Source organism: Meriones unguiculatus, chromosome 10, assembly GCF_030254825.1.
Source record: "Meriones unguiculatus strain TT.TT164.6M chromosome 10, Bangor_MerUng_6.1, whole genome shotgun sequence".
Taxonomy (NCBI): Eukaryota; Metazoa; Chordata; class Mammalia; order Rodentia; family Muridae; genus Meriones; species Meriones unguiculatus.
The window spans coordinates 112,960,557-112,982,794 of record NC_083358.1 but is presented as its reverse complement, the minus strand read 5'-3'; the positions used below and the strand labels follow the sequence as shown (position 1 = coordinate 112,982,794).

Here is a 22,238-nt window from a genome sequence, read left to right as displayed (position 1 = left end):
AGCACTTCTTGACAGGGATTGGGTGTGGCTTTGTTGGGTTATATGTGGCCTTGTTGGAGGAAGTATAGCACTGGGAGTAGGCTTTGGGGTTTCAAATGCTCAAGCCAGGTCCCGTGGGCTCCTTTCTTCCTGCTGCCTCCCGGGATGTAGAACTCTCAGCTCCTTCTCCAGCACCATGTCTGCCTGCATGCAACCCTGCTTCCTGCCATGGTGATAATGGACTAAACCTCTGAATGTAAACCCTGAGAAAATGCTTTCTTTTATAAGAGTTGCCATGGTTGTGGTGTCTCTTCACAGCAATAGAACACTGACTAAAGCAGCTGCAAATACTGTGGAAAGCACCCATCTGTGGGCCCACAGCACTTACCTTCACATTGCAAAGCCTCAGCCTCATTGGGTCTTATGAAGCACCCTAGTGAGCAGCCTAGCAACTGAGAGCCCTCGCTCTCCAAACCTCATGGGAGTCCTCTAATTAAAACCAGTTACTTAACAGTTTCCCCGGCTCCATCTTGTAAAGATATTAAGGTGTCTCAGTGTCTTCCCTCATGACCAAAAGCCCTTGTTCCTGAAGCCACTGTTCACTGTTGCTTCCCCAGGGCCTTGGCCTCAGAGACTGTGCATTTAACTCAAGGCTCTACAATCTTGCCTTCAGTGCAACCCACTCCAACCCAATTCTTTTATCCTGAACTATTTTTCCTTATGAATGATGCCATTTCCTGGAAAATTCTGGCCTCAGAGCCTCTATCTTTCCCTATCTTTTTGCTAAGTAAATCACAAGGCTGCCACATGCTGAACAGAAAGAAGGTGAAACCAGCAGGAACAAAATGCAAAAGCAAGACTCTTCCGGCTGAACTGGGCCTCTCCCGTCTCAGATACAGAGGCATGATAACCTCTGAGGGCCTGGAGTGCAGGCTCTGGCCCATTGTCCAGGCGTCTGCCTTAGTCTTTCTGCAGCCTGACAGAGAGTAGCCAGAACAGTCCTCTGGACCCTGTTTTCCACTGTGAGTTAGGAATACTAAAGCTGTCCTAGTGCATTCACTGTAGTAATACCACGAACAACAGGGATGTTCATTCAGGGGCCAAGATATCAGATGCAGGCCAATTGGACACTTGCTGGGAACTGTCTTCCGACTCATAGCTGGCCCCTCCTATCTGTGTCCTCCCTTGGAAAACAAAGATGATGTAGCTCTTTTTATCCTGTTCACATCCTGACCACGTCCCAACGACCCCAGTAACCACTTGGTGGTTAGAATTTCAACCTCGAAATTTGGACACCAGCACGTTCAGACTGTACTCAATACATCCCTGATAGAGAAGCAATGTTCCTCATGATAATGCTGCAAAAAAAAGTGAGACAATGCTGGTGCCATGGAGCTGTGAGACATGAGTAGCAGCCTGTTCTCTATATTTGACTGGGAGTCATGAGTCCTGATCATCTCCTTTGTCAGCCACACATGCTCTCCTGCAATAGCATAGCAGCAGCACTCTCCACCTGCACCTTAGCAAAATGGCACACTTGGTTCTGTGACGCTGGTTATTCACCACAGCACCATGTCGTTCAGCAGATCCGTGTCGTTCAGCATTCATCCTGCACAGGAGAAAGCTGTGTGACCCTACCCCCAGTCAAAAAAAAAATCTTTCTTACTCAATCTTGACTTTGATCTTCAGCTTCCATCTGTATCTGCATCTTATCCTGGCGTATACTCTATTTACGTAAAAAATAAAGTTATCTTTTTACATTCATTTAGTACTAGAAGAGGTATTTTGATTTCTGCAACTGCATTGTTTTCCCATTTGACAGATCATTACTGTGTTTATTTCTCTCTAGCTGTTATTATGTTATTCCTAAGTTTTCCAAATACTAATTATAATACATAAATAAATATAAAATCATATAATGCATAAATTCCTTTATTGGTTATATTTGTTTGGTTGTATATTGACATACAAAGGATTCTAAAAGAGGCATTACCATATCAAATGTTATGAATATTTTAGTTTTATACCTCTTCACAATTAAATGGCTATGTTGTATGAAAGCTGAGCCCTTAGATTTGACATGTTCTTGTTTGCTGTCTGTGTTAGGCACACAGACTCTATACTGAAGAAGCTGTGGTCTTTTTTTGCAGAAAAACTATTAATAGGAAACCAGTCTCAGCTTTTATAGCTCAGAGAAATTGTCTCTGATCTCAGAAGTCATGGACCATGGACCAGAGGCCGGGTGAAGCAGAGTCAGTGCTGGCCATGAGTAATCAACCCTCCCTGACTTAGCATTTCAGCTGACCTGGAATGGCAGTAACAAGAGGGGTACCCTTTCCTAAAAACATTGCTTCCTTACCCTGCAGACCCATGCAAAGTCAGGGCATCTCCATGATGCTGATCTTATCATCTAAAGAACAGGAGCTGTGACCTGATACCTAGACACCTGTGCGGTGGATGGTAGGAAAAAAGAATGTGATGCAGAAGCTTTCTTCCCTGGAGAAAATTGTCTGCATGCATTCAGTGTGTGGTTTTCACAGATCACAAAGATTTATGATGACATGAGGCATCTCATTTTTTGAGGGCCTTTCAAGTTCACAGCACTAATCTCTTAGATTTGATGCATGCTTTCATGTGCATTAGCTCATCTAATCCCCATTTTACAGAGGAGTTCATGGAGGCTCCATGAGGTTAATTGGTTTCACAAGTTAGCAGAGCCAGTAAATGACTAAGCCCGGACCTTAAGCCTTCCTTATAAGCTCTTAGTCTGTCAGTGCATAGCAATGGTTGGTAGAGCAGTTATGTAGCTCTGGGAATTTGTCCAGCCCCGTTCCCCAGTAAACTAGGTTAAATAGCTATGAACTGTCATAATAGCATTGCACCATCTCCCAAATTTGGAACAGTCCCCGGCCATCTGGCTACATATGAAAATCACCTGGGGAGATTTCAATCATAACTTCTAATTTGCAAACCCCTAGTAGTTTCCAGTACAAAGCAGGTGATTCTTATTTACTAAACACGTGAGACAGCCTTTTGATCAGAACCTCGTTATAGAGATAGAACCTTTCTTTCCTTCTTACCTTTTCTTCATTATCTATGCCTTTGTGGTGCTTTGAATGCCCCCCATAGGCTCAGATGTTTGAATGCTTAGTCCCCTGATAGTGGTATGGTTTGACCAAGTATAGGAGTATGGCCTTGCTAGAGGAAGTATGTCCCTAAGGAACCAGCTATGAGATTTTAAAAAACAATCTGTGGGTGCCTATAATACCAGCACTCAGGAGGCAGGTGGATCTCTCTGAGTTTGAGGCCAGCCCACTCCACAGGACAGCCATGGTCTACATGGAGAAACCCTGTCTCAGAAAAAAAAAAAAAAAAAAAAACCCTCAAGTCCTATCCAGTCCTTTTCTCTGCTTTGTGCTAGTGGTTTAAGATGTGAGCCTTAGCATACAGTTCCTGCCACCGTGCCTACTGCTTGCTGCCCTGCTTCCCCACCATGACTGATTCTTATCACTCTGAAACCCTAAGACACTTGCCAATGACATTTTATCACAGTGATAGAAAAGTAACTAATACAGCCCTCTTTTTGCTGTCACTGGATGCTTGAGCTTTTTTGCTGCTTGAATTTGTGGACACTCATTCAGCAGAGAGGCAGTGCTAATTAACAGTACACAGTCTCCCTCACCATGCAAGGCTCTGGGGACACTTCAGTGGAAAGAGAAGCCTGACCACAGACTTCCAAGACTGTCAAGAAAGACATGTAGTTACAAGCGATTCTAACATTTAAGTGGGGCAAGCCTAGAGGATATGTAAGAGGGAACCATCGTAAGGCAGTTCCACCCCTGTGTCCCCAGCCCGTTCTTCTGTGCTTCTCGTGGCTCAAAGAAACTTACAGCAAATGCAGTGACTGAACAAAGAGAGGAAGACCAGCGTCCTGCTCTGTCAGTCACACTGTGAGCTGTTCCTTGTCATCCCACATTATGCTTCCCACATCCATCCTTATGCCCTGAGCCCTTCACTGCCACATCTCAGCAAGGGGGGGGGGGGCAGATGTATTTGAATCAGAATGGTGTGGCAGATCCTCAATTGGTTAGTGGGACCCTGCGAGACTGCTTCAAGTGAAAGGAATCACAGCAAAGGCAATTGTCCAACAGAAATACCCCTTCTCTCAGCCTGCATGGCTGCTCTAGCAAGGCAAGCTTTGCTTACTGAACTCATGTTTAGTAAGCCCAATCTGGTAGACATAGATGCAGCTATTTGCTGGCCCCAATGCAGGCAGCCAAAGAAATAGGAACTAGTCTTCCTGCAGCCCAGGATCAAACTAGGGTGGCCAGGAAAACACACCATAAAAACATTTCCAGTCCTACAGATCCAAAGCTGCAGGATCTCCGTGACACAGGGCAACAACAGGATATCTGAAAGGAATCCAGGTGAGGATCCAGTGTAAGGGAAGAAGCCAGAGGCTTTGAGCCAGACAAATGACCCATTGCAATGAACATTTGCAAGTAAAGATGTTTGGACAAAATGCTATACTGTGTGACACAGCTTCCACAGTGAGGCAGGATTTGTTTGTTTGTTTTAGTTTTTTATTATTTTTTATTTTCTTTGATGAGGGATGCAAAGGCAGAGGGCAGATACAAAGGGATGGGATGAGTAGGATTGAGGTGCATGGTGTGAAATTCACAAAGACTCAGTAAAGAGTTTATAAAACAGCAACAACAACAAACATTTACCACTACTCTCTAAGTCAAATTCCTGCCTTTTAATGAATATTTGATTGTCTGCAACAGGAGTTGGCCAAAATTGCTTGGTTTTGTGTCCTGAAACTGAGATGGGTTTTACCTTTTTAGATTGCTGAGGGGAAAATAAAAGAATCTACTTTGTGACTTATGGAAGTTGTATGAAACTCAAATGTCAGTGGTATTAATAGAACTCCTGCCACACCATTGGTTTTTCTGTTTGCCCATGGGTGCTTTGGGGGTCATGGTGGCAGAACTTAAGTAATGCCAGCAAAAACTTTGTAGTTTCCAAAGTCGAAAGCATCCACTTTCTAGCCCTTTAAGAACAAGAGTATCCACCAATAGCAGTGTATAGCAGAGCAGAAGCAGTGTGCCAGGGGTCTGGCAGAGCTGAGTTAGGATCCTGTCTCTGCCACTTATCCTCCCCCATCTGATAAATGGGAATAATAACCCAGTGTTTAAAAAGGAGGTCTAACCAAGCTGCTATAAATGTAACATAAAACCCACTGATGTAGAACCAGTACTGGTGCTCAGTGAATATCAGGGGCCTCCATGCCATTAATTAGGTACAGTTTCCTATGGAGGCATCAAAAAAAAAAAAAAGAAATAGCAAGGGGCTAATGGTATTCTTGATTGGAGAGATAAACACATAAGATAGACAGGAAAGGAATAAGAATAGTATATTCAATTTGGTCTTAAAGCATCTGCTATCAGGGACTCCTCACTTCATTTTCTTCTGTATATAGTAGGTCCTGGCAGATGGTCACCCGTCAATCAGTACCTTTGAATGAGAGATTGCATTTTTACCTCTAAGCTCCCTAAGAGTTGATACAGCCATCAAATCCTGTTCTGTGGATATGGAAAATCAAACAAGCCACAGTGTCTGTTCATCCACACATTCTCATATAAACTTGGATATCTAGACCTATGTGATCTGAAAATGCAGATCATGAGGAATCAAGTGGCACAGATTACTGTCAACACCCAGAGATTTAATTTCTTTCAGACCTTTCTGCAACCCAAAAGAGGGAGATGCGTAAAACTCAAGTGAGCCTACAGACATTCACAGTGGTCACTAGCATTTCAAAACCCAGATGTCTTTCAAGTCTGTCCTCTTGGTTCAATGATAAGCAGGAAAGGCTGGCAGGCTTTCAAAATGGGGTCAGAGAAAAATTCCAAGGTGTGGCTTAGGGACAGGAATTAGCAGCTCAGATACAGCTCAGTGGTACAGTTCCTGTGAGGAAGAAGACACAAGATTGGTTGAAAGAAAGATGGGAATGGAAGCCTATGCATACACAGAGTCTAGCCATAGGCTGGACAATTAATTACATGATGGGAAGATTATGGGCATGAAGGAGTCTCCATGTCAGATCTGAGAGACACCCAGACACCAGAAGAAAATATGTCTTTTGGACCCCTCTAGCTCATCCTGTGCCCATTTAGATAATGCTTCTGATTTTTCAAAATTTCTTTCAAAATTTCAAATTTTCTCTCTGTCTTCCAAATTCTCTGTATTCAGCTAATAACCTGTCTAGAGATTCCTTTATACTGGATTTTCATTAAGTAGAGTAGGTTGTCTTAGCCACCAGTGGGTTAATGCCCACCCGCCTTCACATAGGGCAAATGTGAAGGTTCATCTTCTTTGTCAACGTGAAGGGATATGGAGTCACCTACAAAATACACCTCTGTGTGTATTTGTGTGGACGTTCATAGAGAACTGTCTATAATGGTTCTAAGGTGAGAAAACTCGCTCTGACTATAGGCAGACTATGAGAAAGGGCTGGGGATACAGACGGACGAGGTGGAAAAAAAGCAAGCTGAGCAGCAGCATTCATCTCTCTCATACAGTCCATTGCCAGACATTTATGCCATGATGCACTGTGTCTTAAACCATGAGCTTCTTTTTGTGAGGTAAAAAGAAAAGTACCTAACACAGGAAAGAAATGCATGTGTCAAAGCCCTGTATTGTATAGTCTCGCCAGCATCTTCCATGTGTGTTGAATGACTCTACCATAGACATTGTTAATATTTTTTTTCATATTTTATCTCTTTAATCCTCACTTTAAGAAGTATCAGAGAGTTTATTCAAAATTTCTACTGCTTTTCCCATTGGTAGCAGAGCCATAACTGAACCTTTTTGTGGTTCGTAACGGTGGTGTTGATGTAAGAAATCTGTTGAGGTTTTCATTCTTCACTTGTGAGGGAGCCAAGGTGGGAAGAGAAAGGAATTGTATATCATGATTAACGCCTAAATCAATTAACCAGGATCTGTGACAGATAACAACAGGGAGAGACCTCTCTAAGAAAATGACATTTTAGCCAAGACCTACACAGCAACCTGGAGCCAGCCATGCGTAGAGCCTGGAGACAGGAACAAAGTGACTTGATGGTGGCATTAGGTTGGCCTAGACTGGAGCTGGCAGCCAGAGAAGGCAGTTGAGATAAGATGGAGGAGGTTAACAGGGCTTCTTGGACTTTCCTAGCATGGTACAGTTCTACATCAGCAGTGAGGACAGTAGCTGGCTGAGATTCTCAGTCATCTTCACAACTAAGTAAGAACATTGAGAAATTAATTCCTAGTTATCAGTGTTTGTAGAGCGACAACTTTGCAGGACCCTTCTCTTCTGTCTCAATAAGGTGTATATCAACATGCTTCTCTGTGCTTGGCGTGATATATATACTGAGAAGCAATTCCCCACTGCCCACATGCTCTCCACATGTTCCTTTCATTGTAGGACTTTAAGACACACATCTCTAATGCTCTTTTCCAATTAATCAGTGTATCTGAGAGAAATACATTGCTCTGTTTTCATCACCCTACCCCACCCTCTCATGGCTCCTTCTGACCATATAACATTGTTCCTGATGACCCTGATGTGAAGCTGGGGAGCAGAGGACTCAATTGAGATGAGACATAGCTTCTCTGGCTTGCTCCCAGCTTCTTCCTCTCTTGGGCTTTACCAACCACAGTACGACTCAGAGTCTTTGTTTAATTAAAGATGTCATTGGTTTATAGTCAGTATCAGCAGAAGTAGACTATTCCCAAAGATAAGCTTGTCTTTGAGCATTAAGACTACATTGTCCCACTTTGCACAGATGAGAGCAGAGACGAGGAGAATAAGTCACTTCCTGAAAGCCAGCCAGCCAGGAGGCTTCAGAGCCTGATTCATACTTAGATATCTCTAGATGCCCATATTTTTTCTCTCTGATGGATCTGAGAATCAACAGAGTCCTCTACTGGACCTGAGATAGTTCTGAGAAAACTTCCTAATAGCAAAGTTTGTGAGGTTTTCACCCTGTGGGAGATGGTCATTGAATACATTTGATTTCGACACTTGACTTCTTTTTTCATGACCGAAGGCAGAGGCCAGGTTGACAGCTGCCCAGTTCCTTTCATCCAAAACCAGCTTCATCAAAATAACAAGAGATTTTTGGTTTTAAGCAGTTTATATCACAGCACATTTTTTTAACAGTCTGTGTGACAACAGTCTTTGAGCCTTTATTGAGTCATACAAGGCAGGGCCCTGACTTATTTCAGAAATCGTTCCTTGAGTTAACCCATTCGGTAGCATCTGATTTGACTTGCTGTGCTTGTGATAGACTTTGCTGTGTGGAAATGATCTTGTCTGGACCATGGAGAACTGGGCATCTCAGGGTGGGGACACATTACAGGAATGACAACTGAGCAGAGATCAATCTTATAGCTGATTGGCATCTAGATGGAGAGGAAGCACACAGGTGAGTTAGGGAATCTATTGGGAGGGATCTGAGAGTTTGAGAAGATAAAACTAGCAAAAATATAGGAACGGGGAGAGCAGAGGACATGCTCAAGAAAGAGCCAAGCAGGTTCTGAGAGAGTGTAAAAGTAGGCTTCTCTAGACGAGAACTCTGGGTTCTTTGGTTTTTAGAGAGATGCATAAGTGCTTTTGAAGGTATCCAATTCTAAGAAGGGAAACTAAAAGTAAGTAGAACTCAGGGTGATAATATGTCCTTAACAGCCAGCATTAGAGTAGCTAACTTCTTTGTTCTCTCTTCCCACCCACAAAGCTCGAAGTCTGTTACTTGGCATCTCTGTAATGGTCAAAGAGTGATGTGACCTCTTCTGTTCATCTCTATTTTCTGCACGATGAAAGCAGAAATCCTTTTCTCAAGAAAATGTCGGCCCTGTGTTTGCTAGATCCTTAGGTGACAACGCACTCTGCTTCCGCCATTCTTGAGTACTAGGAACATGATCAAAGAAGGCTGTTTATTCTTCTAGCTCAAAGCTGGAGCCAGATAATTATGCACTTTCTTTTTAAAAGGTCAGCACCACGACAAAGCTAGTTGAGGTCCTCCCTGCTCCGTCGCCAACAATAAGTGTATGCCCTGCTGATTCAATTTCTAGGATATTTTTTTCCCCATGAGCAGAGTAACTTGGAATGTGCCTGAGTCTGTCAGGCTCATTCTTTGGTTTGTTCAGGTTCAGACTCTAAAGAGTTACAGTTACCTTACAGCCACTGGTGCTCCTTCCCAGAAGACACGGACATGTGTGTGTTAATGGGAGTAATGCTGACAGTCCTAGCTAACATGTGGGATACTTGTTCAGGATGCACAATTTCAAACAAATTACATTTGTTTTTAATCTTCACCTAGGAGCCATGTACCCTTTGCAGTTCTAACATATGCACTAGCAAGAATCTACTTCAGCTGAACTTCATAGCAGGCCAGAAACTCCATTCCTAAGTATGTACTCAGCAAAAATACACAGGAAACCATATTCCAGAATGTTTGTAAGCACTTTCAAATGTAGAAACAACCTACCAGTCCATCAGCAGTGTAATTAGTCAACAGTAACATTCCATCGTGCTGTAGGTTGTAGCATTAAGATGGAGAAACTACAACCTTCTAAGGTAATGGGGATTGGTTTCACAACCGTACTATTGAGGCAAAGAGTAGCTATTAAAAGGTCCTTACTGTATGATTAAATTTTTATGAAGTTCAGCAATGACAAATTAACCATGATATAAACAGTTGTCTCAAATGACAGGACACTGAGCGGTGTAAGTATGTGAGAGTGAGGGGTATCTAGCCTAGTAGCAAGGTTTTTGTTTTGGTCTAGATTTTAGTTGTTATGATGCATCAACTGTAAAAATTCTTAAAACTATACTCTGATCTCTAAATGTATTTTCTTTTTCCATAAAATATTAGGTAACCAAAATAAAAACAATAAAAGTATTCTACAGATCTTGATGAAAGGCCTTTACCAACTTCCAAACTCTACATTCATAGCCCAGTCACAATGTCTTTCTTTTTCAGATTTATTTATTTTATTTTGTGTGTATGAGTGTTTTGTGTGCATGTATGTATGCGCACCACATGTGTAAACATGTATACACATGTGCCCACAGTGGACAGAAGAGGGAATTGGATCCCCTGGAACCAGAGTTAAAGATGGTTGTAAGCTATCACATGGATGCTGGGAATTGCAGCCAGTGCTCTTAACTGCTGAGCCATTGCTCTTTCCCACCCTGTCACAATCAGACTGAATGTTTGTTTTCTGAAAGCAGCACTTCCCTTGGCATGAATTCACTCACACCTGGAGTCGAGACAGCTGACCAATTTTCCCATACAGTGGCAGACACCTGAGACATCAACTTATAAACAGAAGGTTTGGTTTTGCCTCATGTCAGAGGCTCTGGACCATGAGCGTTTTGACCCGTGACTTTTAGATCTGTGAAAATGCAACACATTTGGCAAAACACTCCATCTCCTGGCTAGGAAACAAAAGAGAGCAATATGGAACTAAGCTCGCACAACCCCCTTCAGTAGTGTACCACCAATAAAGACCTTTTCACAGGCCTTCCACATAAAGCTTTCACAGTCAAGCTTATGGACACCGGTCCTTCATGGGACATCACAAACCCAGCCCTTAGTGCTCTTTCTGTCTGAGCACACATTGTATTCTTTATCTCAGAATTCCCAGTTATAGCTCATCCCATCCTACTTAATAAAAATTAAACCAGCAAAAATAAGTGGAAGGTGTCAGGTAAGATTCTCTCTCTCTTTCTCTGTCTCTGTCTCTGTCTCTCTCTGTGTGTGTGTGTGTGTGTGTGTGTGTGTGTGTGTGTGTCCTCAGCTTTCAGGAAAGAAAAAAAAAAGTAGGCAAAAAACCGACCACAGAACCCTTTAATGTTTACAATCAAGAGTGAGTTCCAGGTTCAATCAGCAGGGATCTTAAGCTGAGTACTTTTAAATAAACTCACTTCATTATTGGGTCAGGCTTATAATGAAAACCCACAGTGCTTCAAAGCTGAGAGGAGGAAAGCCATGATTGTGAGGGTCACGTTCATAACCATTTCAAGGACAAGAACCCACATGCTTTCAGTGCTTTCTGATACTGTCTGTTTAATGCACGGGAGCTTTCACTGGTCTGACCAGCAAACCCACAGAACCACCAGCTGACTAAGAAACCACCGTCAGGTGACAGGGAGCTGAGGAAACATTGATAGAAGCAGGACACCTAAGCAAAGGGAGGAGCAATAACCACCAAACTCCCGCTAGTAAACACCTTTGCAGCTCACTCTGCGTATGTTATGTCAGACACTCTTTTTTTTCTTAACCTTCTTCTCAACTTGTTTAACTGTGTTTCCCACACTAACATCCTATACAAAAGTAAGGAATAAGTTTTATCCAAAGCCTACTTTGAACTTGTCTGTTGGAGTTAAATAGCCACTTGGAAACCTGTTTCTCCTAAACCAAGGAAGCATGTGGTCTGAATTAACTAAGCCAATCCTACACTGATTCTTTCATCAGCTTAATCATGAAAGCAGGCTGCAAAGAAAGAAGCTTAGAGGAAAAGGGAGGGAGGGGAGAGCTTCCTATTAACAAAGATCTTGGTCATGCATACCTAAGACATTACTTTGCCTGGTATGATGGTTGGTTTTCATTATCAATGCGACTAGATTCAGAAACACTTGAGCATTAGTTTGTCATGCCTTTGGATGTGGCTGTGAGGGCATTTCCAGGGGATGCTAGCTGAGAAGGAAACTGGAATGTGGGCAGCTTCGTCCAGTGGGCCAGGGTTCCGTTCTGAATGAGAAGTGGGGAAGTTGAAAGCCAACTGGACATCAGCATTCTCGTTTTAAGTTGCTTTTGCTGTATATTTGGTCATAGCAACAAGGAAATACTACTGTACAGAGGAAGCTTATGTAGTTCCTCTTGCTGGCAAGAGCTAGGACCATACTTGTTGAGTGATCTGTTGGTTGTGCTCGCCTGCAGAAAGAAGACAGTCACTCTAACATTGGGCAAGTCATCTATGAAACACAGTCCCCATTTCAGTCCTTCTGGTCTCCAGCTCATGAACACAATCTCTTACACAGGGTCAGGACTGCCATCATCATCACACAGGACAGCCCTCAGGAAGCCTTGCCTCATACTTTCCTGGTTTCCTGCAGATAGCCTGTGGTCTCCACCAATCCTTCTAATATTGAAGTTCTCTTCTTCCAGGATGAGTTACTTTGTATTGGTTAAAAACACTGATAGAACAGGCTTCCCCTGTTTACTTACAACATGAGCATGTTTGTACAAATACAGAGAGAGAGAGAGAGCGCTCACAGTATGGCATGTTTGGAAGATCACTATGTAATGATTAATTTTTTCAATTAAGTAGATGTGTGTGAGCCTCTAGAAGGGGGAACATTTCATCTCCCTTGTAGAATTGTCCCAAGCATCAAGACTCAGAGGTCACTTAAGTTAAATCCAGCCTCTCATGAACAACATTCGCCTGGTAGATGCTAAGCACTGCTGTTATCACCACTGTCTTCAGCTTCAGCTTCCTCTTTTAGTGCAACAAAAATCAATATTTAATCCATACCAAAGCAGTGTTTTAAAGGGTTCTGCTCTGTCTCCTCTCTCATAGACACCATGTTGTTCTCTTTGCCATTGGGGGGGAGGGGGAATGCTGTACCAGATGTTCACAGGAGAAGCTTTTGAATTTTAATTTATTTGCTCATTTATTTATCTCATGTTGGTCTCTTACGCTTCTGGCATGAAGGCTGTGTGTTAAACTTTTCTGGCCTTACACATCCTAGCCAACTACACCAAAAGCTTCTGTCAAATTTAAGGCCACAACCCTCTGTGCAGAGCACCCTAAGGCAAAGGTGAGGCCCTACACTACTGAACCCTAGCAACAAGTCTGGAAATGGGCAGATTATCCAGCAGCAAGTGCCAGACAAAGGCCAAAGTCAAGATTTTGGCACCACCTTCTGCCAGGCTGATAAAGAGTGAGTGGTGTCATTGTCTGACCTGGGAACAACATGTAAGTCAAAACTAAATAAGAGATTGCAAATGTACCATTTCCTATGGTACCAATCCTGTTATTTCAACTAGTTTTTACTTTAAAGGCTTGTCCCCATTTTGTATACATGTGCATTAATTTCTGCTAATTCCAGTGGGAATATGCACATTCAGCAGGTGATAAAAAGAGAACTTAATGAGGAAATGCACAGTTTTCAGAACTTAGTTATCAAACCGTATTGTGCCATTTGTGATTTGGAAGCCTGTTGTGATTAATTAGAATGTCTCCTGGCAGCATGGGGGAATGGCAAAATATAGCAGAAGTTTCTCTTGGTCTTAGAAACAATGCGTTTGACTTGGCTTTAGTTATTTGGAATTCTGTTCTTGAATATGCCTCTCTTCAGCTCTTTGCCTACTCATTACAAACTCCTAGCCCTGGGAGAAAGGAGGATCTCTTAGAAGCTTTTGTCATTGCAATTCTGACATCCTGAGCTGGCTGTTTTTACTTCTCAGAACATAATTTATGCACATAATTTTCCATGTGGTGGATCTTCTTTCCTTTAGTCTTACTTTTGCCTTCTCCTGATTGTGCCTTTTAGCTTCACTTTCAGTAACCTCCTGGGGTTTCCTAATTACCACAGGTTGGTTGTAACATCACAAGTGGTTCATAACCATGTGTAATGAGATCTGGTGCCCTCTTCTGGCCTGCTGGCACACATACAGGCAAAATACTGTATAAATAATAAATAAATCTTCTAAAAATATACATAAATAAGTAGATAACTAAACAAAGTAGACAGTACCCAATGAAGAACAGTACCTAAGATTGTCCTCTGACCTCCACATACATACACACACATGTACGTGTGCACTTGTACAGACACATGCACCCAAACACACTTGAACATGCTCACACACACAAAATATTTTAAAAAGGAAAACAGTAGGTACACAGGAAAGTTAGAATAGAATATTTTCCATATGAAACACACACACACACACCAAACCACCTAGTATTGTTTGTTATCCTATGGCTAGAGATAAAAAGACGTGGTTGAAGAGAAAGAACAGGGCATGGGAGCTCTCATGGAGAGAAATGAGGGTTGATATCAGACCTGGGGAGACTGGAAACGCGAAGACAGAGGGCTTGCAGAGAGAAGAGAAACTCTGAATAGGGACTTCTCTGGGACAAGCTGGAGACCTACAACGGGGCGGGCTCCTGAGAGGATATGAGGGTTACTCTAGCTGAGACTCTACTAGTAACAGGGTCATGGAGACTGAAGAGACCACCCTCTAACTAGACATGACTTCTCATGGAGAGAAGGGAGCACCAACCCACCCACAAAAACTTCAACCCAAAATATACCCTGCCTAAAAGATGTGCAGGGATATAGAGCAGAGACTGAGGGAATGTCCAACCAATGACTGTCCCAACCTGAGACATGATTAACAGTACTCTGCTTTGCTTACAGACAGGACCGTAACATAACTGTGCTGTGAGTTACTCCACCCAGCAGCAGATGGAAACAGATGCAGAGATCCACAACCAATCATTGGGTGGAGCATAGGGAGCCTTGTAGAGGGGTGGGGGAAGGATAGAAGGAACCAGAGGAAACAGGAGCGTCACAAGACAGACAGCACCAATTAACCAGGGCCCAGGAGGGTCTATGGAGGCTGAAGCACCAGCCAAGAACCCTCCATGGATTGGACCTAGGCTTCCTACATAAATGTAGCCAATGGCAGATAGGTCTTCGTGTAGGTTCCTAGTAAGGGGAATTTGGGGGCTGACTCTGACATGGACTCTGTTGCCTGCTTTTCGATCACTTTCTCCTGGATGGACTATCTCACCAGGTCATAGGGAAAGAGGATGTACTCAGTCGTAATGCAACTTGATATGCTGGGGTGGGTAGTGAGTGGGAGAGGAAAGATAGGGAAAACAGAGAGGGAGGTTGAGACTGGGAGGGGAGGAGGGAGGGGACTACAACTGGGATGTAAAATGAATAAATTAAAATTATAAATAAATAAGCAAGCAAAAAACAAAAAACAAAAAAACAAAACGTGAGAACATCCAATGATGAAACAACCACCTCAGGAAACTAGTTTTGTCTAAAGAAAGAATTGGGTAACAATGAAATGGTAGATTTTTTTAATTTTTTACCTTTTTTTTCCTTTTTTATTATCAATTATTACAATTTATTGAATTTGTATCCCAGCTGTGGCCCCCTTCCTCATTCCTCCCTATCCCACCCTCCCTTCCCTCTTCTCTGATGCCCCTCCCCTAAGGCCACTAATAGGGGAGGTCCTCCTCCCCTTTTCTCTGACCCTAGCCTATCAGATCTTGTCAGGACTGGCTGCATTGCCTTCTTCTGTTGCCTGGCAAGGCTGCATGCTCCCCCCCCCCCACCCCAGGGGGAGGTGATCAGAGAGCCTGTCACTGAGTTATGCCAGAGAAAGCCCCTGCTCCCCTTACTAGGGAACCCACTTGGATACTGAGTCTATGGGCTGCATCTGCATGGTTTTAGGGGTTTTAGGTCCTCTCCATGCATGGTCCTTGGTTGGGGTATCAGTCTCTGCAGGGCTCAGGGCTCGGGGTTTAGTTGTTGGTGGTTTTGTTTGTTTGTTGTTTTGTTTTGTTTTGGCTTTGTTAGTTGCCTTTTGGAGCTCCTGTTCCCTCCAAGTCTTTCTATCTTCCCCTTCCGTGCACTCTGCCCAAAGTTTGGCCATGAGTCTCAGCTTCTGCTTCGATAGCTCAATCAATAGAGTCTTTCAGAGGCCATCTGTGGTAGGCTCCTGTCCTGTTCATTGTCTTCTTCTGCTTCCAATGTCTATCGCATTTGTCCTTCTGAATGAGAACTGAGCATTTTCCCTAGGGTCTTCCTTGTTGTTTAGCTTCTTCAGGAGTATAGATTTTAGTATGTTCATCCTATATTATATGGCTAATATCCACTTATGAGTGGATATTAAAAACACCATGTGTGTTTTTCTGCTGAAAAATTTGTTGTGCTTCACAAATATGTGTGTCATCCTTGCATAGGGGCCATGCTAATCTTCTCTGTATTGTTCCAATTTTAGTATATGTACTGCCAAAGCAAGAACAATTGTAGTTTTGATTCATCGATCACATTTTATTTTGGCATTTATTGTACTTGGATACAGGGTATTCTCTACATTAATTTCAGCATTTTTGTTGGTTTGAAATGTCATCATTATAAAGTTAACTTACAGCACATAAAGCTAAAGTATTTGAGTTTTTTCCATATTTTTTTAATTTATTACAATTTATTCACTTTGTATCCCAGCTGTAGACCCCTCCCTCATCTTCGAAACTGGGAGAACAGTCTTGAGTTTCTGCATTTAGTCCTTAGTTCTTACCTCCCCTTCATTTCCAAGGAGCCTCGCTTCCATGCTGAAGCAGGTCTGCAACCCAGTCCACCAGTACACAGTGCTGTTTAAAGGTGTGATGCTAAGCTCGGACTCCCTAGTTCAGAGATCCACATATGTTTCATCACCAATAGCTCACACAGCCCCTCTTTCTCTGTATATTGGAGCATTGATCCTACCTAATTTAAATTAGTATTTGCAAATGCAGTAGACAACGTCTCTTACACACTATAGATGGGAGTCTGTGTTTGTATCACCAGTCGTATACCACTGAATTTTCCTGTTTTGTCCCTCACACACACACAAAAAAAAAAAATCATTTTATTCTCTTCCTAAAACTAATAGGACCTTTTTACTGAGTAGTTTTAGCATGCAAGTAATGGGCTTTGTTATGACAGTTTTATACATGTCATTATACTTTTTTCTTAGTGATATATCCTCTTCCCCATTTCTCCTTTTGCTGATAACCTAGTCAGATAGTGTGTGTGTGCATGAATTTTACTGTTTCTTAAAATGTCTCTGTTTAGGGAACAGTTTCTGTGGTATGGTAGAACTGGCTTGCATTCTGAGAGAGGGGTGCAGAGGACAATCATTTGCTTTCTTTCCATGTCAATGATACCATGTTGCTCAAATATTCCAAAGCTGGTACTATTTACCCCATGTAAACTGACAAGCGCTTTTCTCAGGACAGCTATCTGCTAACATTGTCAGGCTGTGACAAGAGGGCACATCAGTTTTTTATGTTGGTGAGGCAAGTAGTATTTTACTTATTTTTATCTATGTTGAAACTCAATCAGAAAAAGAAAAAAAAAAAAACAGTCCCATGGCTTCAAATGGCATTGGTGGGTCTCAGGTCTGTTTGGAATAATAAGGGATCCTTGGCTTTGGATTGAGGCAAATGCACACTTGAATCTGGTTTACCTGCTTTTCAACTCTAAGTGAGACAGGTGCCTGAGGTAGCCCCTTAGACTCCCTGCTAACAAAATAAGGATAACATCTGTCTTGAAAAGATCTCGAAGTATTGAGGGAAGTGGTATTCAAAAAAGCCAGTATGCATAAAGTAAATGAGCAATCACTGTAATTCACTTGTGACTTATAAATGCACATCTCTGTATACTCTACTCTTCCCATTACTTCACACTATCTGCCCAGAACCTTCAGTCAATGTTGAATATTCTTTTTCTCCAAACATGTACCATTAGAATAAGTAAAATGTGGGAGAGTTGATATGTATGTTTGACTGGGAGGAGGAAGAAGTTTCCTTCTGGGAATCTTATAGTATCTAGATATCAACTAATCTAGGTATCAACTAATATTTTTAGCTGTCTGAGCAGTAGCCCAAAATTGTGGCAATTTCCTTCAGTACCTCGACAGTGTGGCCTCTTACTCTGAATTTGGCTCTTTCTGCCCACTTAGACTGAGTTGCTGGTACACAGCTGCAATTCACACAGCTAAGCCAAAATATATGTGTTTGTTAGATTTCAAATCGAGCTTTCAGGCCTTAATCCTATATTTAATGGTTTTCCCTTTTTCCAAATACAAGAATCTTTTCAATGTAAAACTGTTCTATGCCTCACCCCTTTGCTGTGGCCTACCTGTACAAAAATTCATCATGAAAAGGTGACAAGAAGAAAGCAATTGCTTTCTTACCTTGTTTCTTATAAACACGAGGGATCTGACATTTGTCCTGAAGGCCCAACATGAGCACCGCCTTCCTTAATTGACACACCTGCTGATTATCGTTGAGCCAATGAAGGTTGTGCTAAAGTCAGGAACACGAAGACAAGGCTGTGTGGCTGGTCAGTAACTGTCAAACAATTAATAAAGATGTAATCAGAAGGGGGCTAGAATGATAGCTTGGAGGTTAAGAACACTTGCTGCTGCACTTGAGTGGGACTTTAGTTCAATTGCCAGCACCCACACAGCAGCTCACAACCTTCTGTAACTCAAATTCCAGGGGACCAGGCACCCTCTTCTGGTCTCTTTGGGTACAGAATGTACATACATATTCATGGAGGCAAACATTCAAACACATAATTTTTTTAACTCTATTTATTTTAAAATAAAATTGTAAAATTTTATTTTACACCATGCACCCCAGTCCCACTCATCTTCCTGTCCCTTCATATCTGCCCTCGGCCCTTGCAACCTCCCCCACAAAAGAAAAAAACAAAACATTGTGGAAGCCGTATTGTGTCCCAGTGTGTCCCACAGCATGCCCTGTGCCCACACTTCTTTGCTTGCAAATGTTTACTGCAGTGAGTTATTGGATCTGAGCCTAGGAGGTGTCTAAGCTGCTCAGCCCACCAGCTGTCCTGCATCCACACCACCAGGGAGAGCTGTCCAGCAATGCTGCAGCCAGGGAGAGCTGTCCAGCAATGCTGCAGCCAGCGCGGGGCAGAGCCAGCTGTCCTGCATCCACACCACCAGGGAGAGCTGTCCAGCAATGCTGCAGCCAGGAAGAGCTGTCCAGCAATGCTGCAGCCAGCGCGGGGCAGAGCCAGCTCTTTAGCTCTCACGCCCTCAGGGCCAGCTTACCTGAGCCTATGCCGACAGGGCCAGCTCTGTTGTGCTGCTAAGACAAGGGGCAGGGCCTGCTCTCCCGAGTGCTGCAGCAGGTGAAAGGCAGCTCTGCAGCTCTCGTGACCCCAGGGCCAGCTCTCCAGTTTGCCACAGGTGGCTGTGGGTGAAGGGAGGGGACGACATCTCTCCTCGTCCATGCCACCACATGGCAGATGAGTGGCCAGCTCTCACACACTTGGGGCTGACTCACCTGCAACTCCCACAACCAAAGCTAGCTTTAATGTGCTTCCTGGGCAAGACATGGGCCCACTTCTCTGAGTACTATAGCTTGTGAGAGATGGGGCCTGATCTCCTGCTCTCATACCTTCAGGGCCAGCTCTCCCATTATGGCTAGACGAGGGGTAGTGCCAGTTCTGCACATCCCTCAGACATTAACATGGCCCCAAGCAGCAGTCCAGACCAGGGACATCTGCCTGTCCTTTCACGATAACAGACACCACTGCTGGCCAGCTGTGAACCAGGCATGGTCCTTAGTAGCAGCACAGGGCAGGACCTCAGCATGGCCTTAAGTGGTGTAACTGGCTACTCACATAAGGCTCTTGTTGCTCCCTACCCTCCAGTTCCCAGTTCTGCCTGTCTTCATTGTGCAGACCTCCTCCTCCTCTTCCTCCTCCTCCTCTTCCTCCTTCTCTTTCTCTTCCATATCTCCATTACTTACTTGCTCCTCTCATAGCACCCAGGGCTTCTAGGTATCTATCTGAAGTTGTTTTAGGAGTGCTGTGCCCTGCCCATGCTGTATGGCATTAGGTCAGGGTCATCTCAGGCTTCATCTGCCCATCCAGGCCTGTGCACCACTGGACTGGTGGTTAACCTAGGCTTGTCTCCCACCTGGGCACCATGATGCCAGACTGGTGATCATTTTGGCTCACAGCCATGTATTCCTGGCAGGGAGGAGGATCTCATAAGAAAAGAAAAATTAAACAACTAAAACTAAAAAATATAATCAAAGTAAAGTTGTAGAAAAGCTGTTTTATTCCCCCCCCCAAAAAATTGTGTCTATTGTGCAAGTGACACATATCAGCCATACTAAGGGTAACATGTCTCCAGGAAAATCACAGAAGAAAAACGTGTTTATGAAAAATATACTGCATATCAAGTTCACAGCAGGACCTTTGTTATTATTACTGTGACAAAATATAAATAATAAAAACTTACTGTTTTAATCTATAGTGCAACCATCACCACCATCTCTACAAAGTACTAGGCATTTCCACCTACATTAATACTCTTTAAGTAGTGGGTATGTTTCCAAGATGTGGTTTTATTCAGTATCTGGCAGAGCCTGTTGTTGGGCCAAACATTCTTTATTTCCAAACCATGTACTCAGTATGGTGACGGCTCACTGCCTGAGATTTAGGAGGGGAAAGCTCATCCTTGCAGGTGATTGGGTCTTATCCTGTTAACGTTGTTTTTATAAAATTGGGGGGGTTCTCAGTTTCTGATTTAACATGGCTATCACACAAATAATTGAGATTCTGTTTTGTTTAACAAGCTTCATAGCACAACAACTGAGCAGTTATTACTCCGTTCTTAACCCTCTAAGCTAGTCTGGCTTCCTCCCAGTGTCAATCCCAGAGATACTTGCGTTTTGTGGCTTTCGCTGCTCAGCCGAATCTCTCCTGATGTCTCCTGGAACTCTGCAATGACTCAATCCCCTGCTTCCTCCTTTTTTTCCCCTCCTCCCCTGGCTGCAGGAAGTCTAGCCCTGTATCTCCCCTGCTCAGTGACTGTAAGTTGCTTTATTGGCATATCAGGGGACAGTTGGGGAGCAGTGTTTATATAGCACTGAGACAGGAGAATCTAATAACAAGGACTGCAACCAAATGTGGGGAATAAAGAAATCGGCATTTGAATTACGCAATGACTTTATACCTACATTATCTCAATACAGCAGGCTGTCCCAGAGTGGATAATGTATCTAGTTCTATTTCACTGATACTCTCTTTCTTCTACACTTTTTCACAGGAGTCATACTACTGCTTCTGGATAAGTTGCGGAAGATGAAATGGGAGCAGATGTGGAGGCTGACAGCGGAGAGGGAACTCATGGGCATGCTGTCTACCTCCTTGGCTGACCAGGTAAGTAGCCACTGACAAGGACTCTTAGACCTGAGTGCCCTCCTGTTAATACATACTGTGTTGTTACTACACTGAGAAAAGGGGTTTTTGTTTCAGCTTGGTTTAGTTCGTTGCTTTTTCTGAAACAAGTTCTCAGTATATATGCCAGGCTGCCTTGATCTAGCAATTATCCTGCCTCAGTTTCCCATGTTCTGCGATTTACAGGTATACAATCCATGCCTGAATTAAGAGTTCACTTTGGGTCACAGTTTAGTAGGCTGTAACCCATAGTTGGTTGACCACATTGCTCTTTGTCTAATAACATAATACTAGAGAGCACATGAAGGGTCATATCTGCTCACCTCCTGATAAGGACACCAAAGAAGACATTGGGGTGCCACAATCCCCCTTACAATTACAATAAGGTAATAAGGTTACTTATTTTCCCAGTAACCTTAAAACTTACCAGTAAATCCTAACTACCAAAGGTTTACGTACTTCCAATGGGAATCAAGAAACACTTGAGACCAGTAGTTTAGCACATAGACCTTTGGGAGAATATTCCAGACCCCAAACTACAGCAGACCTGGTACTGTTTCTGAAAGAATCCTTTTAGCAATTGGATGGGTCTCAATTCATTGGTTCTTTCATGCACTCAGTCAAAAGACATCACTGAACATTATATACTCTGACATGGAGAAAGACAGCAGAGGTAAGTAAAGGTCCTGATTTTCTTTATTTACTTTATGTGTATTGATGTTTGCCTGCACGTATGTCTCTGGACCTCGTGTGCCTGGTGCCCATGGAAGTCAGAAGAAGGTATCAGATCCTCTGGAACAGAAGTCTACAGATGCTTGTGAGCCTCCACACAGGTGCTGGGAATCAAATCTGGCTCCACGAGAAGAACAGCCAGTGCTCCTAAACAGTGTGTCCAGTGACAGGTCCCAGTTTCTTTACCTCAGAAAGTTCACTGTTTATGAATCAGACTCACAATTAAATGATAGTCTGCTGTGTTAAAAGTCATCAATACCATCTTTGCCATGTGGAAAGTGTGGAATGTACCTGTTCCCTAAGGTCTCAAAATGCCGTGATATATTTCCCATATATTTCACATTCACCTGAATGTGAATATGTAAGATGAAACCATTACTGTGATCCTAATTCTGATAACCCTGATCTCCAGGAAACTGCATTTAAGCAAGAGAGAACCTTAACCAGAGAGTCTGGG

At 43.1% G+C, this 22,238-nt stretch overlaps 1 protein-coding gene and 1 non-coding gene across 5 annotated transcripts in view; one reads left to right on the top strand and one right to left on the bottom strand.

The window, feature by feature from the left end:
* Large1 (LARGE xylosyl- and glucuronyltransferase 1) overlaps nucleotides 1–22,238 on the top strand; it is a 500,017-nt gene that overhangs the window by 402,514 nt on the left and 75,265 nt on the right. For all 4 annotated transcript variants that reach the window (XM_060393169.1, XM_060393172.1, XM_060393170.1 and 1 more), the window contains one exon: nucleotides 20,919–21,031. In XM_060393169.1, the coding sequence (XP_060249152.1) occupies nucleotides 20,919–21,031 (113 nt within the window). The remainder of the gene's footprint in view (nucleotides 1–20,918; nucleotides 21,032–22,238) is intronic.
* LOC132646116 (U6 spliceosomal RNA) lies at nucleotides 15,979–16,085 on the bottom strand. The gene has a single exon (XR_009584247.1). It is a non-coding gene; the product is annotated as a U6 spliceosomal RNA (small nuclear RNA).